Source organism: Acomys russatus, chromosome 5 (genome assembly GCF_903995435.1).
Source record: "Acomys russatus chromosome 5, mAcoRus1.1, whole genome shotgun sequence".
NCBI classification, from domain to species: domain Eukaryota; kingdom Metazoa; phylum Chordata; class Mammalia; order Rodentia; family Muridae; genus Acomys; species Acomys russatus.
Window position 1 is genome coordinate 59,168,663 of NC_067141.1, and position 27,997 is coordinate 59,196,659.

Sequence of the window (27,997 nt, forward strand, 5' to 3'; positions counted from 1 at the left end):
ATGCATTTTGTAGGGGAATTCTGTCTTAGAGATGTACCATGGTGGAGCCCACTCCCCTCCTCACCCCTCACCCCCCCCCCCGCCCCCCCCGCAGCCTTGATTTACATTTATTCAATGGGGAAATGTCTCCCTTCAGATACTTTCACCTTCCCCTGTGTGCTGCAGCTAAGCATGCCTGAAGCACTTAGGGTTATGACATTCCGGTATCTTCCTGTCATCCTCCCATCCCCTACTTCCCCATCCATCTCCATCAGCCTGTACTAGAAAGCTCTGAAGTTGGGCAGAGCTGAGTTCAAGCCAAGTTCAGAGATTTACAAGTTCAAGAAGCTTGAGCTCTCAGGGACACTGCTCCTTTATCTGACCAGAGCAGCGAAACCAAGGCTGGAGAATGCAGCTGCAAACTGCAGGTCAAACACCCAGCACAGTGGATGCTCTGTAGTCATGCCCTCCTTCCTTCTCAACACGAAAAATAAGAGAAACAAAAATGGATGTTCTTTCAAATGCTGTTTGTGTCTTTCCCTCCAACTCTTCCACAACCATCTCTTTGTTTGCCTCAGCTGTGTCAGTATTGACATCTAACGAGGACACTTTCTGTTTTCGGGAGAAAAAAAAAAAAAAGACAAATGATAAACAAAAGAAAAAACAGAACAAAATTGTAATTGAACTTTTCCTGAATTAAAAAAAAAAAAATGTCTAAGTAATTTTCATTTTTGCACCAGCCCAACTCCATGAGAAGACGGTCTCTCACTGTCATTTGGAAGGGGTGTGGCAGCTTTGCAGTGTTCAAGGAATCCCGGCATGAGGGACACGGGCTAAACAACAGGGCAGGGTGGAAACTTTATAAACTGTCAGCTCGGAGCTGGGCAAAAGCATACAAGGAGGCTTTTGTGGATCCTGTGTTAGGAGTCAGGTTCTAAAACCAATTTAGTGCACATAAAAGAACCCCGGACCTTCATCCCTGTGAAAAGGGAATGTCTCTGGCTACTCGTGTGCCAAAGCCCTCTCCTTGAAGCGTTCCTAATTCTCGCCTCAGTGTCACACAGTGTGGTGGCAGGAGGGGACCTGAAATGGCCCTACTGTTAAGCAGAGACCCAGCACTCTGAGACAGGTGACATGGACAGAGCTCCTGAAGCCTGCCTGCTTTCCATCCCACTGCAAGGAGACAGACTCAGGATTCAAACCCACGCACCTCCGTACCAGGAGCTCTTAGGCACTGTGGCACCTGACCTCTTCCTGTATAAGGGCTCTATTTGCTTAATTAGGTGACAGCTTGATCTGACCCACCCCTTCAATGGAGAAAACTGGGAACTAGTCTCCAGGAAAGTAGTTTCACCAGTGCATTCCTTCAGGCCACAGTCTCAGCTCCCACAGATCCACACACCTTGGCCCAGTGCAGAGAACTGGGGATTAACAGCACAAGATACTTTCAGATGTGTACAGCCTTTTGTTGTTACAATGTAACACTGTCCTCTGCAAACTGCAAATTCCGGGACAGCACATCAAGCCCCTCCCCCATCATGCAATAGCCTCAAAATGTCTTAAGCTTATGAATGGATACACAGCTGTAACTATCTAGCTACATATGGACTACCCCTCACAGGACATAGATGTTTTCTGGAATGCTGACATGTACGTGGCTCTGAGTCCAAGGAGATGAAGCCTGGCTAACTTTGTTGAACCAAATGGCCCCACAGCACATGGTTTTTTGTTTTGTTTCATTTTTTGCTTGTTGTTTTTAAGGAACATACTATAGAAAGAAGTAAAAATCCACACGGCTGGGGAGTTTAAAAATAATCCTGTCTATGAATCTACTCTTTCTACAAAGTCTTATTGATTTTGTTATGAAAGCAACATGTCATGAGGAGAACATGAGGCAGGAGGAAAGAATGCTCTCTGGCATTATCAATGTTGATAAACGATGCATATCTCTTTGAGCAAACTTAATTCATATGTCTTTGTAATTCTCTCTCTGGCTGAAAAATGAGGATGGTGGATAATATACTTTGAGCATATGCTTCTGCTACATTGTGCAAAACATCTTACTGGCTTTACCCTGGCTGCTCTCTTTGCGAGGGAGGCATTTTTAGTCTCATCCTACCTCAGAAAACCGAGGGTAAGAGACATTGATCATTTGGCTATGGTAACAGAGATGTGAGTGGCAGTCATGACTTCCTGAATCTAAAGTACACACGGCAATCACGTCTAACAAACTAAGGGAACGGACTAAAATAGTCAAATCCAACCATATCAGATTCGTCTCTGCACTGTAGATCTTTGGTCTGGGCACTCCTTTTGTGTTGGGGGAAATGGGAAATGTGGTTGAGGAGTCTTGATCTGGGCACTCCTTTTGTGTTGGGGGAAATGGGAAATGCGGTTGAGGAGTCTTGAGGCGCTGTTTCCCATCACCCACGAATAGAGGCTCTCCCTCTTATCCCAGCTGTGGTGCCTCCTGTCCACAGGACAACAGCATGTGGCTGGCCATGTTATGGTCAGCTGCCAAAGACATCCCAAGCTCTGCTTCAATCCACAATTAGCTATAAAGCTAGCAAGTCCTTCTGGACCCCATCTTTGGAAGCGTTTCCCACACTGTGTTCCATAGAAAATAGAAAGGCTTCCTGCTCCCCTAAATTTAGGCTAAATAAATAGATCAGCTTCTGTCTCTTAGTTCCACAGCGATGAACATGCCAATAGCAGCTTATCTCCCCAAGGGCAGGGGCCTTAAATAAATACTACTACATGGTGGATCTGACTCATTTCTCCAACACTAGTTTTTAAAGAACATCTTGCAGGATGAACACACTGAGGAATACACTAAGAGAAAAGGCAGTATCCTGTGGGCTGTCTCCTTTGCGAATGCTACAGTGAAACGGGATGGTTATATTCCCAGACAATGGTTCTGATTCCTTCCACTACAGGTTGGGTCAGATCACACTGCAACCAAATCAAGTGAACAGAACACCTTTTCAGGTAGAAAGTAGATGGGACAATACCTAAGCTTCAGATGCCAAGGTGCTGGGTTTGAATCCTGACTCTATCACCTCCTAGGTGGGCTAAGTTCCTTCATATTAGCTTCCTAAGTGTTGGACGTGGGATAATAGCATCTACCCCAGGACACAGCCTTGACTCAGGGGAGTGCACTGAGTTAATGCATGCAATGCAACAGTGCCTGGCATATAATCTACTGTGTACTATTTTTATTTTTGTCCTTGGTGTTTCTCCCAGCTCTTTACCCTAAGCAAACAGTATCTTCAGAGGCAGCTAAAAAGACAAGTGTGACCCACAGTACTTACTTCAGTGTCTGAGCTTTAAAGTCAAATTTGGCTCGGGCAGGTCTCATCTAAACACAAGAAACAATGCTGAGTTAAAAGTCACGATTGACGAACAATGACAAGGACACATTTTCACAAGTTTCTAGAAAGCGAAGCAGAGAGATCTACTCTAATCAGTTCAGTTTGGTTTAAGAATCTGGGCAAAATTACAGCCCTGGACTTCATCACAATGATAGATGGTGTCCATCAGCTGTGTCATGCATGAAAATTGCCCTTCAAGAAGGCCACATGTAGGTAAGAGATGGTATGAAAAGCCCCTCAGGCATGCTGACCATGGCTACCATCAGCCAGAAGTCTTTAGACAAGCCTTAGCTACCGTCCCACTCCTGTGGGACATCTTCTACGCGCCTGATATACGTTCTGAAGAGAGTAGATCAGAGGCTGGTTTACCTATCATATTGTCTTGTTTTCTGTATGTCCCTATGTTCTGGGACATCATCCAAAACTCCAGCTAGGGTAAACTCTGAGTATATTTCTACCTACTGAAACTCCATCCTGGCTGTGGCAGCTCCTTTTCTCCTAGATACTCAAGCCTGGAAAGCCAGGCCCATCTCCTAGACACTCAAGCCAGGCCCCGCCACCTCCACAGTCTCATTAAGTTCGTCAGTAAATCACCATGCCCCGCGCCTGCTGGCCCTCAGTCCAAAACCCTGTTGCTCTGGGTCTGACCTCCGATTCCCACAGACACAAAGCTCCCTTTGATTTTACCTTCTCCTCACTCTCATCTACTGTCACCCAGGAGCACAAATAACATTCCTCAAATTCTTCCTCACATCAGTTTTGCTTTGATGTTGGCTGGGGCTCTTAACTGCCTAGTAGATCAAATCTCCATCCCTAACCTGGGTGGAGGCTTGTGGGTCACATCACATGTCACACCCAAATGCCGACCTCTGTCGCTCTCCTGGCCTGGATAAGTGCATTTATGTGCTACACCTCAGCCTGGAATTTTTTCACCTCCCAACTCTGGCAAGAACTTCACTGTTATCTGCCTGCGTACCTTTCTTCTTTGCCCTTAAAAGTAGTTATTTTAACCAATTTTTTGTTTTGTTTTGTTTTTTAAGGGACACATGAAAATTTTAAAGTCACATGCACAAGCTATTTCTACCAGTGCAACTCTGACCTCTCCAGCTACTATGTAGCCTCTGTCTAGAGAAACAGTGTAAAGGAAATGAATGGTAGGTCCTCCAACCAGATGACAAGACACGGACGGAGTGGGAGGGGTGGTGGGGGATGAGACCCTCGAGGTTGAGAAAAGGCACCCAAAAGCATTCATCAAGCTATTCTGGTTGTTTGCCCTTTGGTCACATGTCCTACATTTCCAGGCTTCTGGCTTGGGCTTCACGGGGATCTTCCAGGGGTTCATATTGCACCACAGGAATTTGTGTGTTCTGTTCTGTTCTAAGTTTCTGTTTTCACTGGAGCCCAGGCTGGCCTTGAGCTTTGGCTCCTCCTGTCGCCTCCTCCCAAGCTGAGATCGCAGGCGTGTGCCGGGACTGGCTCTCTGTAAGAACGTTCCATCCCGTACTTCCCTGCTGCTGTTCTCATCTATCTATCCACAGACACATTAGGGGGCAACTGGGTGTGTCCACCTTATGATCCAGTTAGCACTGTAGCATCCAGGTGCCTATGTTTATGGCATACTTTAACAGTTGTAGGTAAACAGGGTCAGAATAGATGTGGGAGTAAAAATAAACCACACACTCACCATAGAAGACCCGAAGGCCAGAACTGTAAGGATTAAAAGCTTCATAGAAAATCACAATAGGAAAAAGGTGTGGGGAGAGAGATGGATCACCCATGGCATCCAGCTATGCAGCTGTGTGAACATTGTAAAATTTATACTATAGCAGAAGTTACTCATTCTTTGAATAACTTTGAACACCTCATCCTCCTAACTCCACATCCCAGGCACTATGATTAAGGTATGTGCCACGTCACCTGGCTGACATATAACTACAGATGAAGGTGATTTTCCACTAACAGCTCCCCAAAGACACAAATTGAGTTGTTCCTGCTCTATACAGGGACAGTGTTATACGGAATTGGTGGCTGCTGACTCCTACTAAGTGACAGTGGAATGCATCTACACAGCACAGTGTACCCACCCACACTTGCTGGTCTCACTGCCTCAATTCTGTCAGTCAACTAAAGGACAATGATTCTTTACTAAAACAAAGCATCTTACTTACAAACTTGGAAATTCCTAGACCCCATCCCAGGTCAAAACATCATAGGTAGAATGCAGGAGTCTGCATTTTGGTATACCTTTAGGGGTTCTGACATAATTTGGGACATGCCACTCTGGAGAAGGCAGGTCCATTAAGAGGAGAGTGCCTGCCTTGCCACAGTCACTCCCGCTGAGCATCACTTGGCAGGTCCATGTATCCCTAAGGCTGTTCAGCAGGCTGCCATCTTCTTCCTCAAACACAGGCTGGCCGGCACATGGGGCTGGTCAGCAGCAGTCTTCAGAGCAGGGCTGATCTGAGAAGAAGCAATCACCCTGAGCACCAAGAGGCTGCTGTCAATCATGGAGGGCTGAGATCTGCTGACTTTTGTTTCTTTCCTGTTAAATTTCTTTCTTCTCTTCTCCCCCCATCTGTTCTGTCCCCCAAATTTCCTTCTTTAAGTCAGATTCTCTTTTTTCCTTTAATACTTCTTCCCAGGGACCTTTCATTTCTTTTTTATTTTTTTAAAATTTTATATATATTGATTTGCCTGCATAGATGTCTGTGTGCCAGTGCTGGATCCTAGAGTTGTAGACAGTTGCAAACTGTCATGTGGTAGCTGGGAATTGAACCCTAGTCTTCTAGAAGAGCATTCAGTGCCCTTAACCAGTGAGCCATCTCTCCAGCCCCAACCTTTCGTTTCTTAAAAAAAAAATAAAAAATAAAAATAATGACACCTCTGTCGCTTGAAAGACAGAAACATGTTCTGCTAAAAGGTCATGTAACTAGTTTCTGGCATCACTTCCTCCCATCCAACAAGCCCAGCTTATGCCACACACACCTACATGTCTCCAAGAAAACATCAGCTTTAGCAGGGCTAGATTATATATGGCAGGGCAAAACTCTTACTTAAGCTGGGCATGGTAGCACACGCCTGTAATCTCAGCACTCTGGAGGTAGAGACTGGTAGATCTCTGCGAGTTTGAGGCCAGCCTGGTTTACAAAGTGAGTGCAGGACAGCCAAGGCTACACAGAGAAACCCTGTTTCATCAAACAAACAAACAAAAAATCAAAAAAACAACAACACACACACACAAAAAAAACCACAAAACTCTCACTCAAGAGGTGGCCTTTGATCTAGCAGGCTGACACTGATGTAGGAGGGAAGACCTGGATAAAAACACTACACTCTTGCTTGTCATTCCTGTTATAGTATTAACCTTTTATAATCTAAGCTTAGAAATGTCAGAACTAGGGGAGTAGGTAAAGTTTCTCTCAGAGTGCTCCTATACTCCCCATGGGTTTATTCAAGCTGCAGAAGTCAGCTTCAAACCTCAGCGAGTGCTTCAGCACCACTGAGCAATCAGTACTGTTCTCTGAGTTCTCAACAGCAGTGTCACTAAGTTTGGGGGCTTTTTGTCAAATTCTGTAAAAGGCCATGAGGTAACTTTAATAACGAAAGCTTCATTAACCATCTCTTGACAGAAAACTCTTTCTTGGGTTATCCATACCAGAGTTTCTGAGACACACGGCCGAAAGGACACGGCTTCTAGGCAGAACCCAATGCAACATGGGATCCCAGTCAAACACAGGATGGAGAGGACTGGACTCATGAGGCAGCCAACGCTCTACGCATGCAGCAGGAGTGTGTGCTAGCAGATCCCAGTCCCACAGCCAGGCATGCTTAACAGAGAGAGCACAGGACATAGTGGGGCTCATCTATTCACCAGCCACAAAAAGAGCCAAAGCAAGGCCGAGGAAGCCAAGATGACAGACACTGTTTGGAGGACTAAATCGGCCTACAGAGGGCAATGCCAAAGAAGGGCAAATATTGCTTCGGGTCAAGCAGCAGTTGGCGGCGACCAAAACAGACCTCTAACCCAGATTTCCTTTTGGCAGTATCATCTATATTGAGGAGGTCCCCAAAGCGCTCATTAGTGATAAACTGATGGCGAGTCGGGATGACACCTGTGTGACGGCGAGCTGCAATATCCGCCTCCTCTTGCTCGCGCTTAAGTCGTCTCTGGTCCGCTAAAAGCTTCTGCCATGAAATTGCATAAAATGGGCAGTGAATCATCTGGTCAAGCTTAATGGACAATGACCATAAAAGCAACTAAAGAAGGAGATCAGGGTGAACAAGGAGGAAACGTTAAGGGTCAGCGTCAAAGGGACTTATGGACACAACTGCTATGTTCCCAAGGTAGCCATCCACTTTGTAAGAAGGAGAGAGCACTGCCTAGAAGAAACTGGCGACACCGGGATATGGGGACACATGATTCTATATGGCCCCTCTGCCTAGCTGCCTACCCCTGGGTCTAAAGCCCATGGCTTCTGGCAACAAAGGCCAGCTCACCTAATGGTCTGGCTTAGGCACTGTAGTCACATTTGGTTGGTACTGGCATCCCTACCTGCCCCAAGCAATGGTATGTTGGTTCATACAGTGCTTCCAAGATAGGATGGGGCGTGCTGTTCTCTCCTGACTACACCAGGCCTCTCAGGCTCTGGGTCTTGACTACCCGGCAATAGGCCATTTCTTGCTTCTTCTGTCAGTTACACTACCATGCTCTCCACATAGCTGAGCTGCCCTTTCAGAGAATGTGGCACCTCTTCTCCTAGGACAGTCAACTCTTCCCCTGGGCCTAAGTTTCAGGAGGCTACAGGACATACAGTAAAGGCTCTTCATGGGGCTGACAAGAGTTCTTGTTGCTATCTCTCTGATTTGTTTCTACACTAAGTGAAATAAAGCTGAGTTTTCAGGAATGATGTCAACTACAGTAGAGGGGAAAAAAACCAGCATCTGGGGTTAGAAGAAACGAATACTATTATTAAGAAGATTAAAAGACTGCGAGGGATAGTTGGGGGGAGGGTCATGGAATGAGTTAGAGGAGAGGGAGCAGGGAAGGATTTGATCCAAACACGTTGTACAGCACCATAAAATTCTCAAACAGTAAGTATAAAACATACTTTAAAAAGAAGATAACCATTTATTTCCATTCAAGACTTTTTCAGTCAGTCCATGTTGCTTTTCACCAAATACCATTCATGGCCTATTCCAGTGTCCCAATGGAAAGGAATTTTAATGCATCTCCTTAGATCACTGTAATTTTCATTCCTGGGATTAATACTCCTTGTGGGAGAGCATTTATCATAACTGTTCATTCTTAACATGCTCAGTTAAATCTCAATCTTCTTCCAGCATACAATTAAGTGACTCCTGTGACAGTCAACTCTAAAGGAAAATGGCCCAGTTTTCCTCTGGGGTCTACAAAAAAAAACCAAAACAAAAAACAAAACAAAACAAAAAAAAACCCAACTCAACAAATGGCTATGGGTCCTCTAGTGCTCAGAAAACTATAAAAAAAAGAGCAAGCAAGATGAGAGAGTGCTTTGCAAAGCATGTTGTCATAGAAAAGTGCTGCTCTGGGAAGGCAGAGCCTTAGTTTCTAGCCAAGCACTTTTGGGAGGTGTCCCAGTTCAAGTCATACCCTTGTTGAATAAAACAGGGGGTTTGGCTTGGTGACCACTAAAGGCCCTTCAAGAACAGATAGGGTCTCATTTTCTGAAAGGCCATTAAAAAGGATGCACAGCCCCTCCTGGACTGTTTTGATTGTAGTGGTCATGGATTCGCGCGTGAGGCCCTGTCCAAAGGCACTGGTGCTCTGGCTGACAGCCATTTAACAGTCAGCACATGGAAAAGGTTTAAACCTGACTCAGTGAATCCACCAGGTCTGTGGCTCAGCCTCACAAGCTCTGAGCATCACCAAGGATGCAAGCTTCTCACATCGAGTGTGCAATTTTTTAATGGGTTCACTCTTTTTTTTTAAAATTTTATTAATTTATTCAGATTACAACTTAATTGCCATCCCATCACGTGTGTCCTCCCATTCCTCCCTCCCTCCAGAACAGGTTCCCTCTTAAACCACCTTAGTTAAACATCCTCTGGGTAAGGCTCACTCACCAAACCTTCCATATCAAATACTAGGATTTCCTTACTAAAACAGGACTGCATCTTTCCTCTCATGGCATGAGAACTTTGTCTCTCTGACAAAACATGTATAGAAAACTCTGGAAGGAAATGTGCTCTGAGTCCTGATAGACACCCATCTTTCGTAAGTGTCAAATTTGGTAATTCTAAGAATTCTGGGCATGAAACAGCCCCCCTTCTGATAAGACAGGAGTGGTGTGGACAGAAAGCCATGCCTGGGGGACAAGGACAGGCAAGTTCCTTCCTACCATCCAACAGTGAGGACTATAATCAGAGTCCTCAGAGTCAGCCTTGCCTGAAGGAAACTCCACCTAAACTCTGGAGCCACTCAAGCTAGACCAACATAGAAAAAGGGGGCGGGGAGAGTTGTGACATATTAACATCCCCCCTCACTGCCAGCAGTGCAAAGTATCCTCGCATCTCTCAACACAGAAATGACAGGAAAGTGGACGCTCAACGAATCTAATCTATAGGACCCGTTCCTGGGAATGTGCAACCGGACATGGCTGAAGGGGAGGACGACCTTTTGCCATATTCCCAGAAGAGGCTCTACTCCAGGCCTGGACAATCATCCCACATGGAGACATTTCAGTCGCTCCAAGGAAACGCCCAGGCTCTGGGCATCCCCCTCCCTTCTGAGTTAAAGCTGGCAGGAATACAAACAACCTCTTCAGATTGTTATGAAATGTAGAGTGGCAAGTACTGCAACCCTCTCTAATTTGAAGTATGCTTTGTGCCACCAGGAGAAGTGGCGGTGGACATCCTTAAACAGCACAGGAGGGGTTGATGACAACGTGAACTCCAGCTGCAGCTTCCAAGGCATCAAGTGCAGTACAGGCAGTGTCACCTCCCTGCACATAGGCTGGGAGAGGTGCTTACAACCCAGCGGCCATAGGCAAATCAGTCCGGTCCTGCTTTCTGGCAAAGTAGACTACAGAGGAACAGATGGAGCCACGTCTTATAAAAAGTTGCCCATGAAAAGCCACCATTGCTCCTGGTCACTGCACCACATCCCCTTCTGATAGGTGTCCTTCATCCCCTCCCCCCCAACAAGACAGGACGACATAAAACAGGAGATTTACCTCTTTATCATCGTGCCTTCTCCGGATAAATTCTTCTGTGGACTCCAAGTAATCAGCTGGTATAAAGTGTCTTGGCGACTCTGAATCTTCAAAACAACACAGCAGAGTTAAAAAAAAAAAAAATGGGCCAGAGTTTAATGGGAAGCTAGTTTTTTTTTTTTCTTTTTCCTATTATTAAAGTCAAATTTATAAACATTGCTGAATACTCAATGACAAATTCTGAAGGGAAAAAAAAAACCCAACCCAACCCCCGCCCCCCACCTTTTGGATTTAGTTGTAAACTCGTTTACTACAAAGAAAACTCACCAGGAGGCCAAAGGTGAGCAAAGAAAGGGACATTCTAAGCGTCCCTACAAAGAGGCGTGCAGGCTCTAACAGGGACAGACCACACACTCACACACACGGGGCCACAGAGAGAGGCTGCCTCTCAAAAAACCACAGGGAGGCTGGGGATTTGATGGACCAGGGGTTTGAGAGTTCAAATGAACCCAGTTCTTGGATCTGAGCTAAACGGCCAATTTTTCTTTCGAAACAGTTTGGTTGGTTAGTCTAAAGGAAGTGGGGGATTTGTTTTTTAAAGAAGTGCAGCCACTACAAGCCATGGTTAATTGCCAAGCAAAACAAACAGAAGCAAAAGACAGAGAAGATGAGCACCAAGGGCACACAGAGGGAGGGACAGAGCAAGCCAAGTGGAGACGGGGAGAGGTGAGACTGGTCAAACACACAAAATGCCACCTCCTTGGGCCGCTGCCAGTTCACTTGGTGGATTGTTGTTCCTGTCCAAGGCATGGTCTGAGTAGGGTACAGGGTTCCCGTTATTAAATGCCCTTGTGCAATCCTCCAGGCCTGTGGATATATCCTGAGGGGGTTCCGAGTTGTGGCTAAGCCTCGCCATGGCGTGTCGGGAAGACAGGCGGGTGGGAACCACGGGTTTCCCCGCAGAGTGGGGATGGTCCTGAGAGGCCTGATAGGGAAGGTCTGCCTTCTCGCCAGCAGGGGACCCTGAGGAGTCATTGGGGGGAGACTGTCTGGGGTGCTGTTGGAGGGGCTTTTTCAATCGGAAAGGGAGGGGGCTCATCAGGTAGATGTTTCTGAGGAGACTGTTCCTGTCCCCCCTGGCATCCGAGCGCCAGTCGGGCTGCCTGGAGGACTGCTGCTCATGCTTCCGGATAGTGGTGAACCGGGTGTACGAGGCCGGGCAGGTGCCCTTGCATTTGTTGAGGCGATGTTTGGGGAAGTCTCCATGAACGCTGCCCGCGCTGCCGTCGCGGCTGTCATTTGAAGCATTTGAACAGTGGTCCAGCTCATCCGAGCACATGGAAAGAGGCTCAGAAGGCACGAGGCTCCGGAAACTCAAGGCATGGTCTGCCATATTGCTACATGTGGGGGACGCATAGACCCCTCCAGAGTCCATCACATCCATCTCTCTGGGACAGAGCTTGGTAGACTCAAGGAGGGACTCGGCTGAACGAGCTGAGGTCAGGCCACTCCTAGACAGCACAGGTGTCGGGGACTTGCTCAGCCTGCCAGAAAAGTCCAGGGATGGCATGGACCGGGACCGCTGAATGAGCTGCTCAAAAGCCGTGACACGGGAGGACACGGTGTGCTTGGGGATATGCTCCGAGCCCTCTTGGCTAGCGCCCAGCTCACCCCTGGCTAACGCCAGGCTGCTCCTTTCAAAGTGAGAGGCAAGATCCCGCACACTCGAGGAAGAGATGGAGCCTAAGGAGAGGCCAGCTCGGTTGATCTGGTGCATGTCCCGGTAGAACATGGAGAAATGCAGTCCGGCCTTTCTGGAGAGAGGGCAGGACCTTCTGGCGCTTGTGCCGTACTCCTGCAGGCTCATGGTGCTGCTGGACCTGCTGTCATAATCCCGCCGGGAGCGCATGAGCAGGTTCTCAATGCTGCCCCCAACTCGGAGAGGGAGGCCTCTTTTGGAATCATTCAAAGAGACACAAAGGTTCTCACAGCTCTGAGCCTTCTCCGAAGGCAACAGGACACTCTTCTGTTCCTGCAAAAGGGCGCTGGGAGCGGAGAGCCTGGGTTTGAATTTAGAAGGAAGGATCTCCGAAATGCAGGCTTTCGCAGCGGACAGGGGTTTCTTGTGCTTACACCCAGGGCCTAGAGCATTGCTAGTGTGAAACGTTCGGCTATGAACTGATGATGAAGAAATCATGTGAGCATTCCCGCCTTTACGATCCACTGGTAAGCATGCAGAATAAAATAAACACACCCATTAGGTTAAAGCTGAAAGACGCTTTTAAAGGAGGGAAAAAAAAAAAAAAAAAAAAGGGAGAAGTAACATGCTCATTTGTCATAAGGGCTTTAAAAAGTCTCCAATTGATGTCCAGAAGCAAAATAATTTGTGCTGCAAAGCAGGTGCAAAGATGCAACGAAAGAGATGGCCACCCCGCCAGTTAGGAAAGGCTGAAGCTCAATTAATTTCTAGGAAAAGGATATTAGAACAACAAAAGAAAAAGAAAAAGAAAGAGAGAGAGAGATGTTTTAGAGAGAGCAAGGGTGTGGGTAGGGAACCATTAATACCAGAAAGAAAAATGGCCGGCAAGAAAATAGGTGAGGGGGCAGAAGGAGGCTCCAAGGCCTAGACATGGACCTGAATAGGCAGAGCTTGTCCCTGTTGCTAGAGGTCCACCCGCTGCCAACACTCAGGTAACAGGCATGTAGGAGAGATGCCTGCAGTCTTCAGCCTGTCGGTTACCTTTAGTGGAAGCTGAGCTGGAGGGTCGTTTGAGCCCACTCAGGCCCTGAAGAGGGATGTCGCCACCTTCCAAGACACTTTTATAAATCTGCCTCTCATTCTCCAAGCTAGCGAGACCCCCGGGGGTCCCATCTGAGTCTCTCTTCACTGCATGGAAGTTGGAAGAATAGATACTACGAACAAGGTGATTTTAAAAGGGAAAAGGGGAGGGGGGAAAGATATAAAGTTAGTTTATTTAATTAACACTCTTCTTTCAAGCCTGTTTGTCACTAGCTGAGGAAAGAAAACTGCTTTCTGGTTTCCTGGGAAGGCCCTGGGCTTTCCCAAGGGCTTGTTCATTTAGACCAGTGGTTCTCAACCTATAGGCCATGACTCCTTTGGGGGTCAAGGGACCCTTTCATAGGGGTCGCCAACACCATTGGAAAACACAGACATTTACCTTATGATTCATAACAGTAGCAAAATTATATTTATGAAGTAGCAACAAAAATAGTTTTATGGTCGGGGGTCACCAAAACATGAGGAACTGTATTAAAGGGTCACACGCAGAATTAGGAAGGTTGAGAACCCCTGATTTAGATGTAGATTTCTGCAGACAGCTTGGCCACTATGCCTACCACACACAGGAAGAGGATCTAAGCTCCGGTGTTGCAGTGACTGCATTTGTGCTCTAAATGAATAAATAAGGACCTGTGACCCCAGCACCTGGGAGGCTGAAACACGAGGAGTATAAGTTTGAGGCCAGCCTGAGCTACATAGCGAGATTCCATCTTAGACAGACAGACAGACAGACAGACAGACAGACAGACAGGCAAAACCAACCAACCAAACAAGACCAAACCTATGGGTAGGATAATGGGGAGCCCAGTGGTTATACACAAGATAGCAGAGATGGCACATCTAGGGACCAAAATGGAGGATTAAGAGTCCTCAGTGTGGCTAGCCAGTTCAAGTCCTAAACTGTGTTGCCCTGGGTTACTACTCTGCAAGAGAACTTTAGCTGACAGAAACGTCAAAATGTGCCAAAGGAAGAAAAAGAGCTCCAGCTGTCTGTGGCCTCCAGAAAAATCAGCAACTGAGCAAAATCAGAACTTGGAACTCTATGTGCCCTTATCATAGGTAGAGTTTTGTCTACCTATGTATGCCCAATGTCACAGCCACTTTTTTTTTAAAGCTTTTGTCAGAACCTGACAGCATGTATCATCTACACACACTACTGTGCTTTTACACGCTTCATTTATTTTAAGTATGAACTTTGTTTTTAAATTACATGTGTGTGTGTATGTACACATATCCATACACACATGGATGTTTTGCCTGCATGTATGTGTGTGCACCACATGTACGCCTGGCGCCCACAGAGGCTAGACGGTGGCACTGATCCTCAGGAACTGGTGCTATGAATGGTTGTAAGCCATTATATGGGTGCTGGGAACTAAACTTGGGTCCTCTGAAGGGGCTATAAGTGCTCCTAATCACTAAGCCATCTCTCCAGCCCCTGTTTATGTTTTTAATGGTCTATTTATTTTTATTTTATACGTATGAGTCTCTGCCTCCATGTGCATGTATGTGCACCACATGAGTGCAGTGCCCACAGAAGCCAGAGGGGGCACTGGATCCCCTGGAGCTGGAGTTGCAGATAGCTGTGAGCTGCTAGAAGCCAATCTGGGTCCTTTACAAGAGCAGTAACTACTCCCAACCACTGAGCCATTTCTCTAGTTTATTTTACCTTCTTTGAAATCTAGGTAGTTTTCAATTTATTATAAATTATTTTTTGAATGAGGTGAGGCACAGGGAAAAAAGAAACTACAAAGTACTGACTCACTAAACTCCTCCCTCTGCGTGCCTGCTTTCTTGTGGTCTAACCTGCTGAATGGTCTAACCTGCTGAAGCATTAACATGACACATACTCTGTCTCTTTCTCTCCTTCACTCTATTCCATATACCTCCCTGTTCCCCCAAGAAGAGAATGATGCCTTTCTCGTAGATATATACAGTCTTCTGCTATATACGTTCAAGCCTAATGAAATCAGTTTATTGCTATCATTATAGATTTGTCAACTTTGAAGACCTACGACCTCGTGGAAATCACTTACCCCCAACACTCTATTGCATCATCAAGCATATAGAAAAGTTTAAAGAATGGTAAGAGTGGCCACTCACATCAGCACCACCTAGGCTCTCCAGGGAACCTGAATGGTACTTCCTTACCACACATATGTCCACTTGTCTTCCTGTCTGTCCACTGGTGGGACTTTTCATATTCCACAAACCTAGCCCTTTATTTTGTGCAGAAGGCAATGTGCTAAGTGCCTGGTAGTGATATATTCTCTCTCTCTCTCTCTCTCTCTCTCTCTCTCTCTCTCTCTCTCTCTCTCTCTCTCTCTCTGTCTACACACACACACACACACACACACACACACACACTTCTGTCAGTTTTCAGATAAGGAAATGAAGCACCGATAGGTTAGATAGCCTACCAAAGCAGGCAGGATCAGCAGAATACAGAGCCAGAAGCCTAGTCACACCACTGGCTGCCGCGTAGATTGTATTCTCCAATGGTGCCTTGGCATACTTCCCTCTGGCCAGTGAGGTAGTGGTCCACACAGTGCAGGAGTCCAGGGTATTTGAGTTTCATTACATCATTACCACTAAGTGTCATCTGTCAAGACTCCATGGCAAGAACAAGCGGCACCAGAACTCACAAGTCAAGGAAAAGAGGACTCTCTGGTGAGACGCACAGTGTCTCCTGTGTACAGTTACTAAGAGCCTCCAGCACTAGTGCAGCCCTCACAGCTGCTGCCACTAGCCAGCCCTACCTCATGCTTACTGCAGGATAAGGGCTTTACAACAACTACGTCAGGGTCCCGCCTGAGGCTACAGGTCCCTCTTCCTCTATATATCATGAATGAAAGGAATTTTCCCTTTTCAGCTGTAATAGAGGGGGGAAAATCACTGGAACCTAAGACAAGAAAACCAAGTCTCAAGGCTGAAAAGCATGCAAGTGAAGGAAACTCTGAGAGAATCAGACTTTTCCCCCAAAGCTTTGCCTTGATTTCCAAGGGCTCACTGAACTAAACTGCCCTTGGGAAACCCAGTAAATGTTCTGAATGAATAAAAGGCTACGTTTTCTGAATGTAAAACTTGGCATACTTGGGCCGATTAATGATATGTAAAACCATGAATTTAGACATTCTTTTAAAGGGGGGTGGGGTGGGATAACTTAGAGAGCCTGACTCCTGACATCAGTGACCAGGAACCCTAACATGGTGGAATGAGCTTCATTGCAGGTAATCAGGGCAGTCCCAGGGTAAAGACTGCCTGTTATCTCTGGTAACCCTCTAACCTGTCTGCAGGGACCACCCATACCCTTCCAGAGAAAAGGTTTCCTTTCCTTGGCTCAGGGTCAGGCCTGGAGACACTGACTCTGCCCATGCAGCTTTTGGCCCACAGGGTATGCTCATAAACACTACACCTCCTAGAATCAAGATTTTAAATAAAATAAAAAAAAAGTCAGCTCTTGGTAAAAATGATGAATCCAGGGGGTGCTTCTATAGATACCACCAAAAGGTGGACGTTCATCTAAGTTGCCTTTTAAACTTTAAACTTTACATGTAAGACCACATTTTCTCCCATTTGTACAAACCCCCAGCTGCAAAACTAGGCACATATAACTCCCTTTGCAGTTGTCAGCCTCTAGCTATGGGGACTGAGGACTTTGGTGTGAGGGCCCTGCCTAGCCCTTGGTGTTGGAGAGTACTGTGGACAACTTCCACCCTGCCACCTCTGTGTTCTGAACCACTTCACCTCAGTCAGGGCTTCGAACCCATCTTTACTCTCTCACAGCTGCCTGACCCGACCCAGGGCCTCTACCTCAGCAGCCTTCAGCACTCCCCTACCCAGCCTGCCTGTTCTCCATGGCCCACCCATTTCTTCCTGCTTCCCACAGAATGACAAGCCAGCACTCAGGAAACCTCCAGGAATGCAGTTGCCACAGCCAAATGTTTTCTTTCTGATACCAAAGCTGACAAAAGAATGGCTTTCCCAGATGCCTGAGGTACACTGAGGCACCTCATTTAAGAGCAGCACCAAAGGGCTTCTTAAAGACATCGTGCTTTTAAAGATAACCATCACCAGCAGCTCCCCTAATGTTGGATCATTTGTTCCACTGCTCAAATGAGGAAATTGAGGACCAGGGTGGACTGCATTTGCTTAAGGGACCAGAGTTCCTAGGATTTTGCTAGAGCTAAAACAATCAGAGCTGAGAGAAGTCACATTGGCTCTTTGGCTGAGTGACAGACAACCAGAATCAGCAGCTACTGACATTAAACAAAACCAGTCATGTTCGGAAGCTCAGCCCTGAGAAGTTTGTGTTGAGTCAGGTTTGGGTCGGGCTGAGGGAGTGGGGAGACAGGACAGAGAGCTGAGCCTCTGGCTGAGAAGCAGAGCTGGCTGTGGAGTTTTTAAGAGGTTTCAACAAAAACACACTCCCTGGAAGAATAAAGTGTGAGAGTGGAGCAATCACTCTGAATCCCCCCCCCCCCCCCCCCCCCCCCCCCGCTTCCGTTGTGTGCTAACATCGAGGTCTGGGAACAGCGGACAGGGTATTGAAAGGCCGGATTCCAACAAAGACTGCCCCAGCTGAGGTGCGCTTATGCTTACGTTGTGTAAAAGCTTGCAAACAAGGCGAGATTCTTGGCTTCGGTTTCTCTCATTTGCAAAACTAACACTCACAGTGAGACTGTCTAGGAAATCCATCTGGAAACCTGTACATCTTTCTTTTAGACTCCAAGCTGACTGCCAGGCACATCACCTGGATGTTCCTCAAAAATTTCCAACCTCGCATGTCCCAAACCAAACCTGGCTCTGCTCAGTCACCTGCCCTGGCTCAAGCAGAAAGCCTAAGGAGTCAGCCCGCTTCTCATCATTCCTCATTTCTCCCCAAACTCTGTCAGTCATCAAGCCTGTTCTCACTCGTCTATACTAACAACCTTGCTCTCTCATTTCACTCTCACTTATCTATGCTCCTGCAACATGTGACCCTGCCCAGCCTCTAGCCCCAACTTCCTGCAATCACTGTTGCTATAATATCTAGGAAAGATATAGCAATCCAATGTATGTTGATTTGCTAAACAAGTATTTATTGAGCACCTTCTATCAGCCAATCACTCTCACAGGTAGAAAAGATTCGACAAGGGATAAAACGAATGAAAGTTTCTAGCCCGGGAAAGATAGCTCGGCAGTCAGAGCACACCCTGTTCCTGCAGAAGACCTGAGTTCAGCCCCCAGCATCTCAGACAGCTCACAACTGCCTATAACTCCAACGCCAGGGGATCTGACACCCTCTTCTCATCTCCAAGGACATTGAATTGTCCCATACATACCCCCACATAGACATGCACAAATATACATAATTTTAAAAATATAAATCTTAAATTACCGGGCATGGTGGCACACACCTTTAATCCCAGCACTTGGGAGGCAGAGGCAGGTGGATCGCTGTGAGATTGAGGCCAGCTTGGTCTACAAAGCAAGTCTAGGACAGCCAAGGCTACACAGAGAAATCCTGTCTTGGAAAACAAACAAACAAACAAACAAACAAACAAACAAACAAACCCCCCAAAACCCCAAAAAACTAAAACAACAACAACAAAAAAAAAAATCTTAAATCTTTCCTGCTCAAAATCTTTTGACTTCAGGAAGAAAAACAGGTAACTGGCATTAATATAGCTTTGTGGGAGAGATTCTATACAGTTCTCTGGAAGTTCCATCTTACTGTACTTCATAATGGACAAAAAAATTCGTTTCTTTTAAATTCTTGTAATATAATGTTCCTGTTACTCACTTTTTATAAGCCTTCCCTGATCTAGCTCCCTCCGCACAGTAAGAGGTGCCTGGCTCTTTCTGGATCTCAGCATTACATCCACCACACTGGATTCAAGTTACGGATAAACCTGTTTCACGTTATACAGTGAACCAGGCAGACTACCGATTACAAAAATCTCCCTAAGCCTGGTGCCCAGTAAGGTTGTTTAACAAAGGGTGGTGCAATAAACCGTTCTAAAGTCAAATGCGTGTGTACACACAGGCTCACGGTATATTTTTAGGGATATTTTATATAGTTCTTCAGGTTGAGTTTTGTTCTAAGACTGAGTAAACTGGTCCTGCTGCTTCAGGAAGAGCAGCTTTTCCTTGAGCGCCACCTGCTGGCTAAACAGAGCACAGCTCTTTTGGTTAGGTGAAAACAGCTTTAGTATGCTGAAAGGATATGCAATTGTTAGACGAAAATTACACACTTAGCAGTCTGGAAACACTTGGAGAATAAAATACAAAACCAGACATATACACTGTGAAAGTAAATATAAAAAATGCTAGTACCACAAAGAGTTGCTTACATTGTATTTAATAGCTCAAAATCGGCAAGCTTTACTATGCCTTCGGTGACATACTAAGTTTGAGTCAGTATAGTTTAGATGAGGGTCTACGACTGACACCTGGCCCAGAGTGTCACTGCTCCTACTCTGTAGGGCACTCACACATCAGCTAATGGAACTGTAGGCAGAACACTGTCCTAGTGTGACCATTTCTTCACCTATACCCTGGGGGCGATTACACCTTTTGCTGGGATGCTCAAGAGACATAAATGTGAAAAGAGTAGTACACAGTATGTGTTCAATGAACTGAAATGCTATTTGAGACCTGTGTTCTTAACCCCGACCAACCACAGAAAACACTTCTAACACTTAAATATTCCATTCTTCTCACACTTTGCCTTTCCTTTCCTATACTCATTTTGTGGGGGTGAAGGGATCCCCAGACATTCTAGGGACCATACCAAAATTCCTACTGTGATAAGTAGTATAGTGCTGGCAGAACTAAGGAGTTCTCTGAGCTGGGCACTCAGCCAGTGAAGCAGCCGTCAATGCCTGCACAGTTCAGGGACAAGGGCTAAAGAGGCAGGAGGGAGGCCAGGCAGCACTGGTTAACCCTCATCAAGCCTGAAGCAACAGGGGGGAGTGGGAGGCGGGAATCCTGGTTTAAATGCCCAGTGCAACCAAGGCCTGCCCTGTCTCAGATTTATCAGGTCTACCTGGCATCCTGGAGATAGAAGGCCTTGTCCTTAAGGAGTTTATAATTAGCCACTGGGGAAGTATAGACAAGTAACTCAGTTGGCAGCAGAGGCCAGAAGAGGCACTAAGCTGAGCCTGGGCATAGGAACATCCATCCAGTCAGTGCTTGTTTATACAGCTTAAAGTAAGGAATCCCAAAGTGTAAGTTAGGGAGTTTAAAAGCATACTTAAGCATACTGCAATCCACTACAGAACTCCTGGGCTAAGATAAGGTAGCCCTGAAGATGCTCAGTAGGGATAAGAGCTGCATAGAAAAGCCTTGGAAAAGGCATTCTGGGAAAAGGAATAGAGTTAGAGGAGACTGGTTGTATACTTCTAGGTGGTGCTCAGTCTCGTCCTGTCAAGGTCAGTCCAATGGGTAAGGTCGGTGGCCTGGCTGTGGGAAGATTCTCTAGTAAAGGCGGGGTCACCTTAGGATAATTTCCCACCTCCAAGTGTAGCCCTTGGGTGGGTGGGTGGGGTTGGTCTAGCCACCATGAAGTTCAGCCAGATCTGCAAGTCTTTCTGAAACCTGACTTAGAAAGGGGTACCAGTTTGTTTGCTTCCTTCTTTTCTGTCTTTTTGCTTTCAGCCACTGGCCAGAACTTAAGTATGCTTTTAAACTCCATAACTTACACTGTGGGTCTCCTTGCTTTTTCGAAAGCTCCTGTGCTGGCCACGTGGCTGCCTGCTGCCAAGTGGCTGACCTGTGACTGCCCATCTCAAGCAGCGTGGCTTTTGCTCCTTCTTCCAGGCAGCGAGAGACTGACAGCCTGCCTGCCTTGGGGTTCTCCTTCTGTGTTCTAATAAGCTGTCATCAAGCTTGTAGATGTATCCATTCTTAAACTCTTTTATTAATGAAACTAGGGACTACGAGAAGACGCTAAATCCCAGGTATGATACGGTAGCTCTGCTTCTCATATGCTCGGGACACCCCAAGGTTCCCACTTCCTTCCTGCCTTTTAATTAATTGTCAGAGAAAATAAACCCATTCCTGTACCCCCATAGACAGGATCAGTTACTCCAGGAAGAAGTGAATGGGGGTACATGCGCTGTGCAGCCAATTTGTTTGTTTGTTTGTTTGTTTTTCAAGACAGGGTTTCTCTGTGTATCCTTGGCTGTCCTGGAACTCATTCTGTGCACCAGGCTGCCAGGCTGGCCTCAAACTTAGAGATCTGCTTGCCTCTGCCTCTGCCTCCCGGGTGCTGGGATTAAAGGCATACACCACTACCACCAAACATGCAAGCAAATTATTAAGAATTTTTTTTTAAAAATTCATACCCATATGACAGTCTAGGCCCCACATCCCAAATCGCAGGACTCACCTGAGGACCTAACCCCACTATCTGCCCTTCTATCTTTATGCCAGGTCCAGTACTTCCTAACTACACTCCCTTCCCTTAGGGATCCACTGAGGGCAATTTTGATTAGAATTTAGACAAATAAGGCAATAAGACGGCTAAGCAAATAGAGGCAGCTACTGTGTAAGCCTGATGAACCAATTAGATTCCCAAGGTTCACGGTGAAAAGAGAGCTGACTCCCAGAGCTTCTCCTCTGACCTTCACAGCCGCAACACACACACACACACACACACACACACACACACACACCTACATATCACACACATACATGTGTGAAGTAAGTAAAATTGAAATAAATGCAGACAAATAACTTCACATTGCAAAAGTAAAGACATAGCTGGGCATGGTGGCACACACCGGTAATCCCAGCACTCAGGAGGCAGAGACAGGCAGAGCTCTGTGAGTTTGAGGCCAGCCCAGTCTACAAGGAGAGTTCCAAGACAGCCAGGGCGATTACACAGAGAAACCCTGTCTCGAAAAACAAAAGCAAAACAAAACAAAAAAGCAAAGGTAAAGACATCAACCGAGGGTAAAGCTATCGAAGGCAACATGAATTGCTGTAAGATTAATTTGGAGAAAGAGAAGAAAATCAACTTGAAAACTACAATAGCATCACACTCCTGGGAGACAAAGCCCACGTCATGGGACAGCCCACCGCCCTGAGCCCTTCCCAGCACCAAGCCTTTGCTGTCTACCCCAGGACACCATAAGGCAGATACAGATCAGTCTCCAAACTACCAGCCTTTCTCACCCTTGTCTAGCCCTTGATACATTGAACCATAAAAACATAGGAGTGGCTACTTACTATCCAGGAGGCTCTGATGTAATGTCTGGAGTCGGGCTGACTGCTGAGCTCTGTAAAAATCAAAAAGAAAAAGAAACAATGTTAAAAAAAAAAAAAATAACAATGATTTGTGTTAATTTATGGGTTGCAAAGCAAGGAAAAGGGGTCAAGCCACTTCAGTTTGGTCATGTAGACAGTGTCCCTGAAGGCAAGAAGCTTGGACACAAAGTCTTTGGGGCTAGGAAAGATTTGGGGGTACCAGGCTCTTTCATCTTCTGCCTCACAGGAGATGCAGCCCCGAGCACAGGGTGAGTCTAGAGGTGGGCTTCAGCTCACATTTACCCTCAGCTGCAACCCCAGAGAGGAGAAACCCCTTCGTCTGTCCTCCCCAGTCCCCAGACCCCATGCCAGGCCCGCTGTACATTCATTCATGTACCCCAAATCCCACACCCAGGAATGGCACACGATATTCTAGGCAGAGACTGCATTTAAACATGCATTTTAAGATAACCACACTGTATTTACACAATTCATTTATGCCTGTAAATTGAGAAGTGTGAAAATGAGACACAAGTTCACAAAATCCAGTAACCACACTGTGAGCACAGGTTGGGGAATGTTTCCTAAAACTACAGGCCACTGACAAAAAGAAGAAGTCAGCCCAGAGCTACCAGAAAGTGAAAGAAATGTGATTACTTAACTCAGGAGGTCCTTTTGTTGTACTTGGGGGGGGGGGGGCAGAGTGCCAAAGATTACATGTGTTTGTGTTAAATAAATCAATGTAGAAGTTTTTTTTTAAACAGCTATTCTTTTTTAATAATGACTGTCATCTCTACTAATAACTATTTTAACAAAATCAAACTACCTGCAGAAGAGGTATTTAGAGAAAAGGAAAAAAAAAAAAAAAAAAAAAAAAAAAAAAAAAAAAAACGGAAAATGGAGGAAAAAACTATTGGATCATGGAAGAGGAGACAACAGGGAGGCCAGGCAGCTTCATTGGTGGCTAAGCGGCTAAGCAAGGGAGGGCAGGCGGCTTCACTGGTAGCTCCTCACTTAGCCTTTGGCCTGCAGAAACATACATCTCTGTCAGTCTGGGTCCTTTTCCCTTAGAGGCACTGCTGTCCCCAGAATGTGGCTTGCTGTCCTTTCCTCCACCAGAGCCATCACTTTTCAGAGAGGCTCTGCTCATTGCTGGCCCTTCTGGCTGTACTGGTATCACCTGCCCACTGTCCGGCAGCCCACCGTCCGGCAGCCCACCGTCCGGCAGCCTACTGCCCAGCATGAGGCTCTTACCTCTGGCATTTGCCCCATTCTGGGAATCTACTTTTGAAGATCTTGCCAGTACCTCCATCATGAAAAATGTTGACCCAGCCCTGTTACATCTTTCTGGGGTCATCACCAACCTTTCCTGTCTTCTCTTTCCCTTCACCCACATCTCCAGTGCCCACATGTCCTCAATGACGCTGCCACACCCCTACAGGGTTCTCTGATTCCTTTTCACAAACTCTAATGCCCAGAAAGCAAAGTCTGTACAAATTTCTACACTCCATTCCATCGAGCTATCCTAGGGGTTTATCTTTTAAATACTATTCGTTTACTACTGTGTTGGGGGAGCATGCATGCCATGGTGCACATGTGGAGGCCAGAGGACAACTTTGCCAGTTCTCTCTTTTCACCTCCTCCATCCAGTCCCAGGAATGGGACTGGGGCTGACATGTTTACACAGCAAGCAATTTCACTCACTGATCCACCTTGCCACCCCAAAATCCATTTCTTCAGCTCTCTCTGCAGCAGCTGGGTTGTTCTGCCTTTCTCCTCTTGCTCCGTTGTGTGTCCCCCCCCCCCCCCCCCCCGCCATCTCTCTGAACTGTCCTTCCTGTGCCTCTCCTTGTCCTGTTAATGCCATCCTACAACCCAGTGGACAGCTGTTGGTCCCCACCTCTCTCAATCTTTTACTTGCTGCCAAGGTGACGTCTTTATCAACTCCCAAGAGCCCCCACAAAGCACCACCTGCAGGCAACTCTGAGAAACTTTTTAAGCCCTTGCCTGCTTCCTAAGATCAGTCTCACAGCTCCTATTGTCTTCTGGATATCCCTACCTGATCCCAAGCCAGCACCTCAGAAGCCAACTACCTGAAACCAAGTCCATGATCTCCCCTCATTGAGTTTCTTTCTAGCTTCCTCCAACATATACTCATGTCCTTACTCTTCCAGCTGCCCAGCCCACACCCTAAAGCTAGACATCTCTTTCCCTTTGCCCAGCTCATCAGTCCTCACGCCAGCCACTTCAACTATCCACCATAACCCCCTTGGCGGCCTCTCTCCATCTATCCTTCCCCTCTTCCCTGTTGGCACTCCCACAGTATGGACTCCCACCACTGTCTGCTTGGACCTACCGCAGTAGCCTCCTCACCTCTGACACTAAGTGATTTTTCTACCTCCAGTTCAACTTCTCTAAGGGAATGGCTGTCTGGCCCCTCCCTCCTTTCTTCCCTCTCCCTCTCTCTCTTTCGCTACTCCAGTGGTTTGAAGGAAAACCCAACATCTTCTTAGTCACACTCCTGAGTCTACAGTCTTGTCCATCTCCACCATTTCCACTCAAGAACTGATCTTTCAGCCGGGCGTGGTGGCGCACGCCTTTAATCCCAGCACTCGGGAGGCAGAGGCAGGCGGATCGCTGTGAGTTCGAGGCCAGCCTGGACTACAAAGTGAGTCTAGGACAGTCAAGGCTACACAGAGAAACCCTGTCTCAGGGGGGAAAAAAAAAAAAGAGCTGATCTTTATATCCATTTGACCATGTGCCCTCTTTCTGTGTTTCCCTAGTGATTCAAAATGGATATCCGCAGTCAATGTGGACTCAACTGTCATGGATATCCGCAGTCAGTGTGTCATGTTCTGACGGCAGCCTCTTGTGCTTGTGTATAGAACCCATGCAAGCACGTCTCAAACATGTTCATGACTGACAGTGCCAGTCAACCAACCAATGGAAAATTATTTGCAGTGCATCAGACACTTCCTTACACCATGGTGTTCCTGCAGGGTTTGGGCCCTAGCAATAGCAGCTGTCAGCTTTAGCTGTGCCCCATCTCTGTGTAAGCTGCAGGTGTTTGACTGCTATAAAAGCATCTCTTGACTCATTTTGGCCAGCCTATTGCTACAGATCTCCCATCCTGCCCATAGGCCACTGTTGTTAGGGCATACCCACAGCCATGACCCTGCTCCAGAACAGGCTGGGGTAGTGTCTTCCTTGAAGCTTTAATCCTACAGTAGTTATACAGGTCTCGGTATCCACCCTGGTACTCCACTTTCTCCACCCCAATCACCTGTCCGTCTCAACTGAACGTATGAGAACTTACCTCTTTGCTTTCTTTCAGTTCTGAGGGAAAAGCTCCCAATCCCCCCACTGGCTTCCTGCTCTTTTATCCCAGACCCACAAGGAGGCTACCATAAAACCCTGGTTTCTCTGCCTGCATTTGAGTCTCGAGCCACTCACCCAACTTCTATGCCCAGCTCCCTTGCACCAGTGTCTGACCCTGTCTCAACGACACTTACATCTAGCACTGCCATTGCACATGTCCTCCCGTACTTTGCATGGCCCTTCCTGGTCACTGCAGCAGTGTCCACATCACTTCCTGATTTCTTTCTTTTTTTTTTTTTTGGTTTTGAGACAGGGTTTCTCTATGTAGCCTTGGCCATCCTGGACTCGTTTTGTAGACCAGGCTGGCCTCGAACTCACAGCGATCCGTCTGCCTCTGCCTCCCGAGTGCTGGGATTAAAGGTGTGCGCCAGCACGCCCGGCTCAACTTTCAGATTTCTAATAAAGACGTTCTTTTCTCATAAGAGTCTCTTCTGTTTTGTCAGGGAACCCAAAGCACACTTCACCAAATATTCCGTTTCTTCCTCGAAGCCTGTGCACCTTGAACTGGCTCTCTCCTTACCCCTTCCTACCTTTTAACACATACATTTTAACACAGACCCCTTTTGAAACACCAGTATAGGACCAGTTTAACATGCACGTGCCCAGGCTGTTTGACATCTGGAGTATGTTTTCTGCTGTGAACTTGCTGACCTTTACAATGGCAAACAGCATGACTATGACAATGCCTTAGCCTAGCTACTGCTGCTGCGTCTCTCAAAATGACCTCTGAGGTTGGCATCTCCCGAGGGCTACAAAAAAAAGATAAGAGAAACAGGCTCCCCAAAAAGCGCTCTGGAAATTCAAAGAAGGCAAAGGGAAGAATGTTCAAAGGTCATCAAAGAAGAAATATGAGGCATGGTAGGTAGGGGAGTGTTCAAATCGTCAGCCATATTGTATGTATTTGAAAAATCCTTTAAGGAAGATGACAAGCTCCAAAGGATTCCAAACAAAAATACTGACCCAGTGTGTGTGTGTATGTGTGTGTGTGTGTGCGCGCGCATGCACGCGTAAATAGGATTTGGAGAGCCATGCATCTTAAAGCTAGCAGCATCACCCTTTGTCATCTCCACCAAGAAAAACCAAAGAACAGAGAAGAAAGCAGGAAATAAGAAGCAAGGCTTGAAAAGGAAGCAACAGCAAGAGAAAAACTGGAAAATACCTGTGGCGAGTTTGCACTGGGTGACTTAGTAACCGTCTCCACTTTCTCTAAATCTGCCTCTAACTCTGCTTGGCAGAAGTTGAGATCTTTTTCTAGATTAGTCTGGTTCAAGAAAGAAAAGACGAGAAAGAATGTTTTAGTTTATAGAAAAGAAGAAGGTATGGAAGGTTAAGTTTTGAAAATGAGGTTTGTTTGTTTTTTTTTTTTTTTTGGTTGTTTTGTTGTTGTTTAGTGTAATATTTTAATAAGGCCACAGTGGCCTGCCTCAATCACAAGAGCTCACTAGAAGTTAGTTAAAAGATGTGAAAACAGAAAGAGCAACGTCAGGCAAGTCCAGAGAAATCATGAGCATCAGAGCTTCAGACATCTATTCTGCTTCTAAGGAGAACTACAAATGCCACAAAACCTACCTGTGAGGAAGGGCCTGCTTCCTTTGTGTCAGAGTATAGCGACTGTGACAAGAGTTGTTTTTAAAAACCTCTAAATATTAGTATATGTCTCACAGACGTTATTAAATAATTTCATCACCAGGCCAAATAAGTTACTAAGTTTAAAAAAAAAAAAGATTTAAGAAAAGAACACAAACCCACAACACACTCACGGCACGCAAAGCTAGAGGTCTAGCACACAGTCGCGGAGAAGGCACGGAATTACCTTTCTAGCCTCTCTAGGAAGGATAGAGCAGTCTCCAGGAGTATAGTCCCATATCTTTTTGGGAGGCTGACGGGAAGCAGAGGAGGAAATGAAGAAATGAGCATAAAGACATAAAGACAAACATGGGGGCTCAAACAAAGAGGGACACGCTGGGAACTGGACCAACACAGAAAGGTGAACTCAAAGCAAAAGGGCTGGGATCCTGGCTGAGGACACATAGCTGTCTGCCCCC

General features: G+C 46.4%; 1 protein-coding gene across 49 annotated transcripts in view; it reads right to left on the reverse strand.

Annotated features, from left to right (window-relative positions):
* Positions 1 to 27,997, reverse strand: part of Sorbs1 (sorbin and SH3 domain containing 1) — a 229,085-nt gene that overhangs the window by 22,684 nt on the left and 178,404 nt on the right. For 26 of the 49 annotated variants that reach the window (XM_051146493.1, XM_051146494.1, XM_051146500.1 and 23 more), the window contains 7 exons: positions 27,766 to 27,831; positions 27,112 to 27,213; positions 22,557 to 22,606; positions 13,281 to 13,453; positions 10,562 to 10,647; positions 7,368 to 7,535; positions 3,291 to 3,337 (listed from right to left, as the gene is read on the reverse strand). In XM_051146493.1, coding sequence (XP_051002450.1) covers positions 3,291 to 3,337; positions 7,368 to 7,535; positions 10,562 to 10,647; positions 13,281 to 13,453; positions 22,557 to 22,606; positions 27,112 to 27,213; positions 27,766 to 27,831 — 692 coding nt within the window. Of the gene's footprint in view, positions 1 to 3,290; positions 3,338 to 7,367; positions 7,536 to 10,561; positions 10,648 to 11,296; positions 12,764 to 13,280; positions 13,454 to 22,556; positions 22,607 to 27,111; positions 27,214 to 27,765; positions 27,832 to 27,997 lie in introns of all 49 variants that reach the window. The other 23 variants (XM_051146498.1, XM_051146491.1, XM_051146515.1 and 20 more) reach the window with 5 other exon arrangements.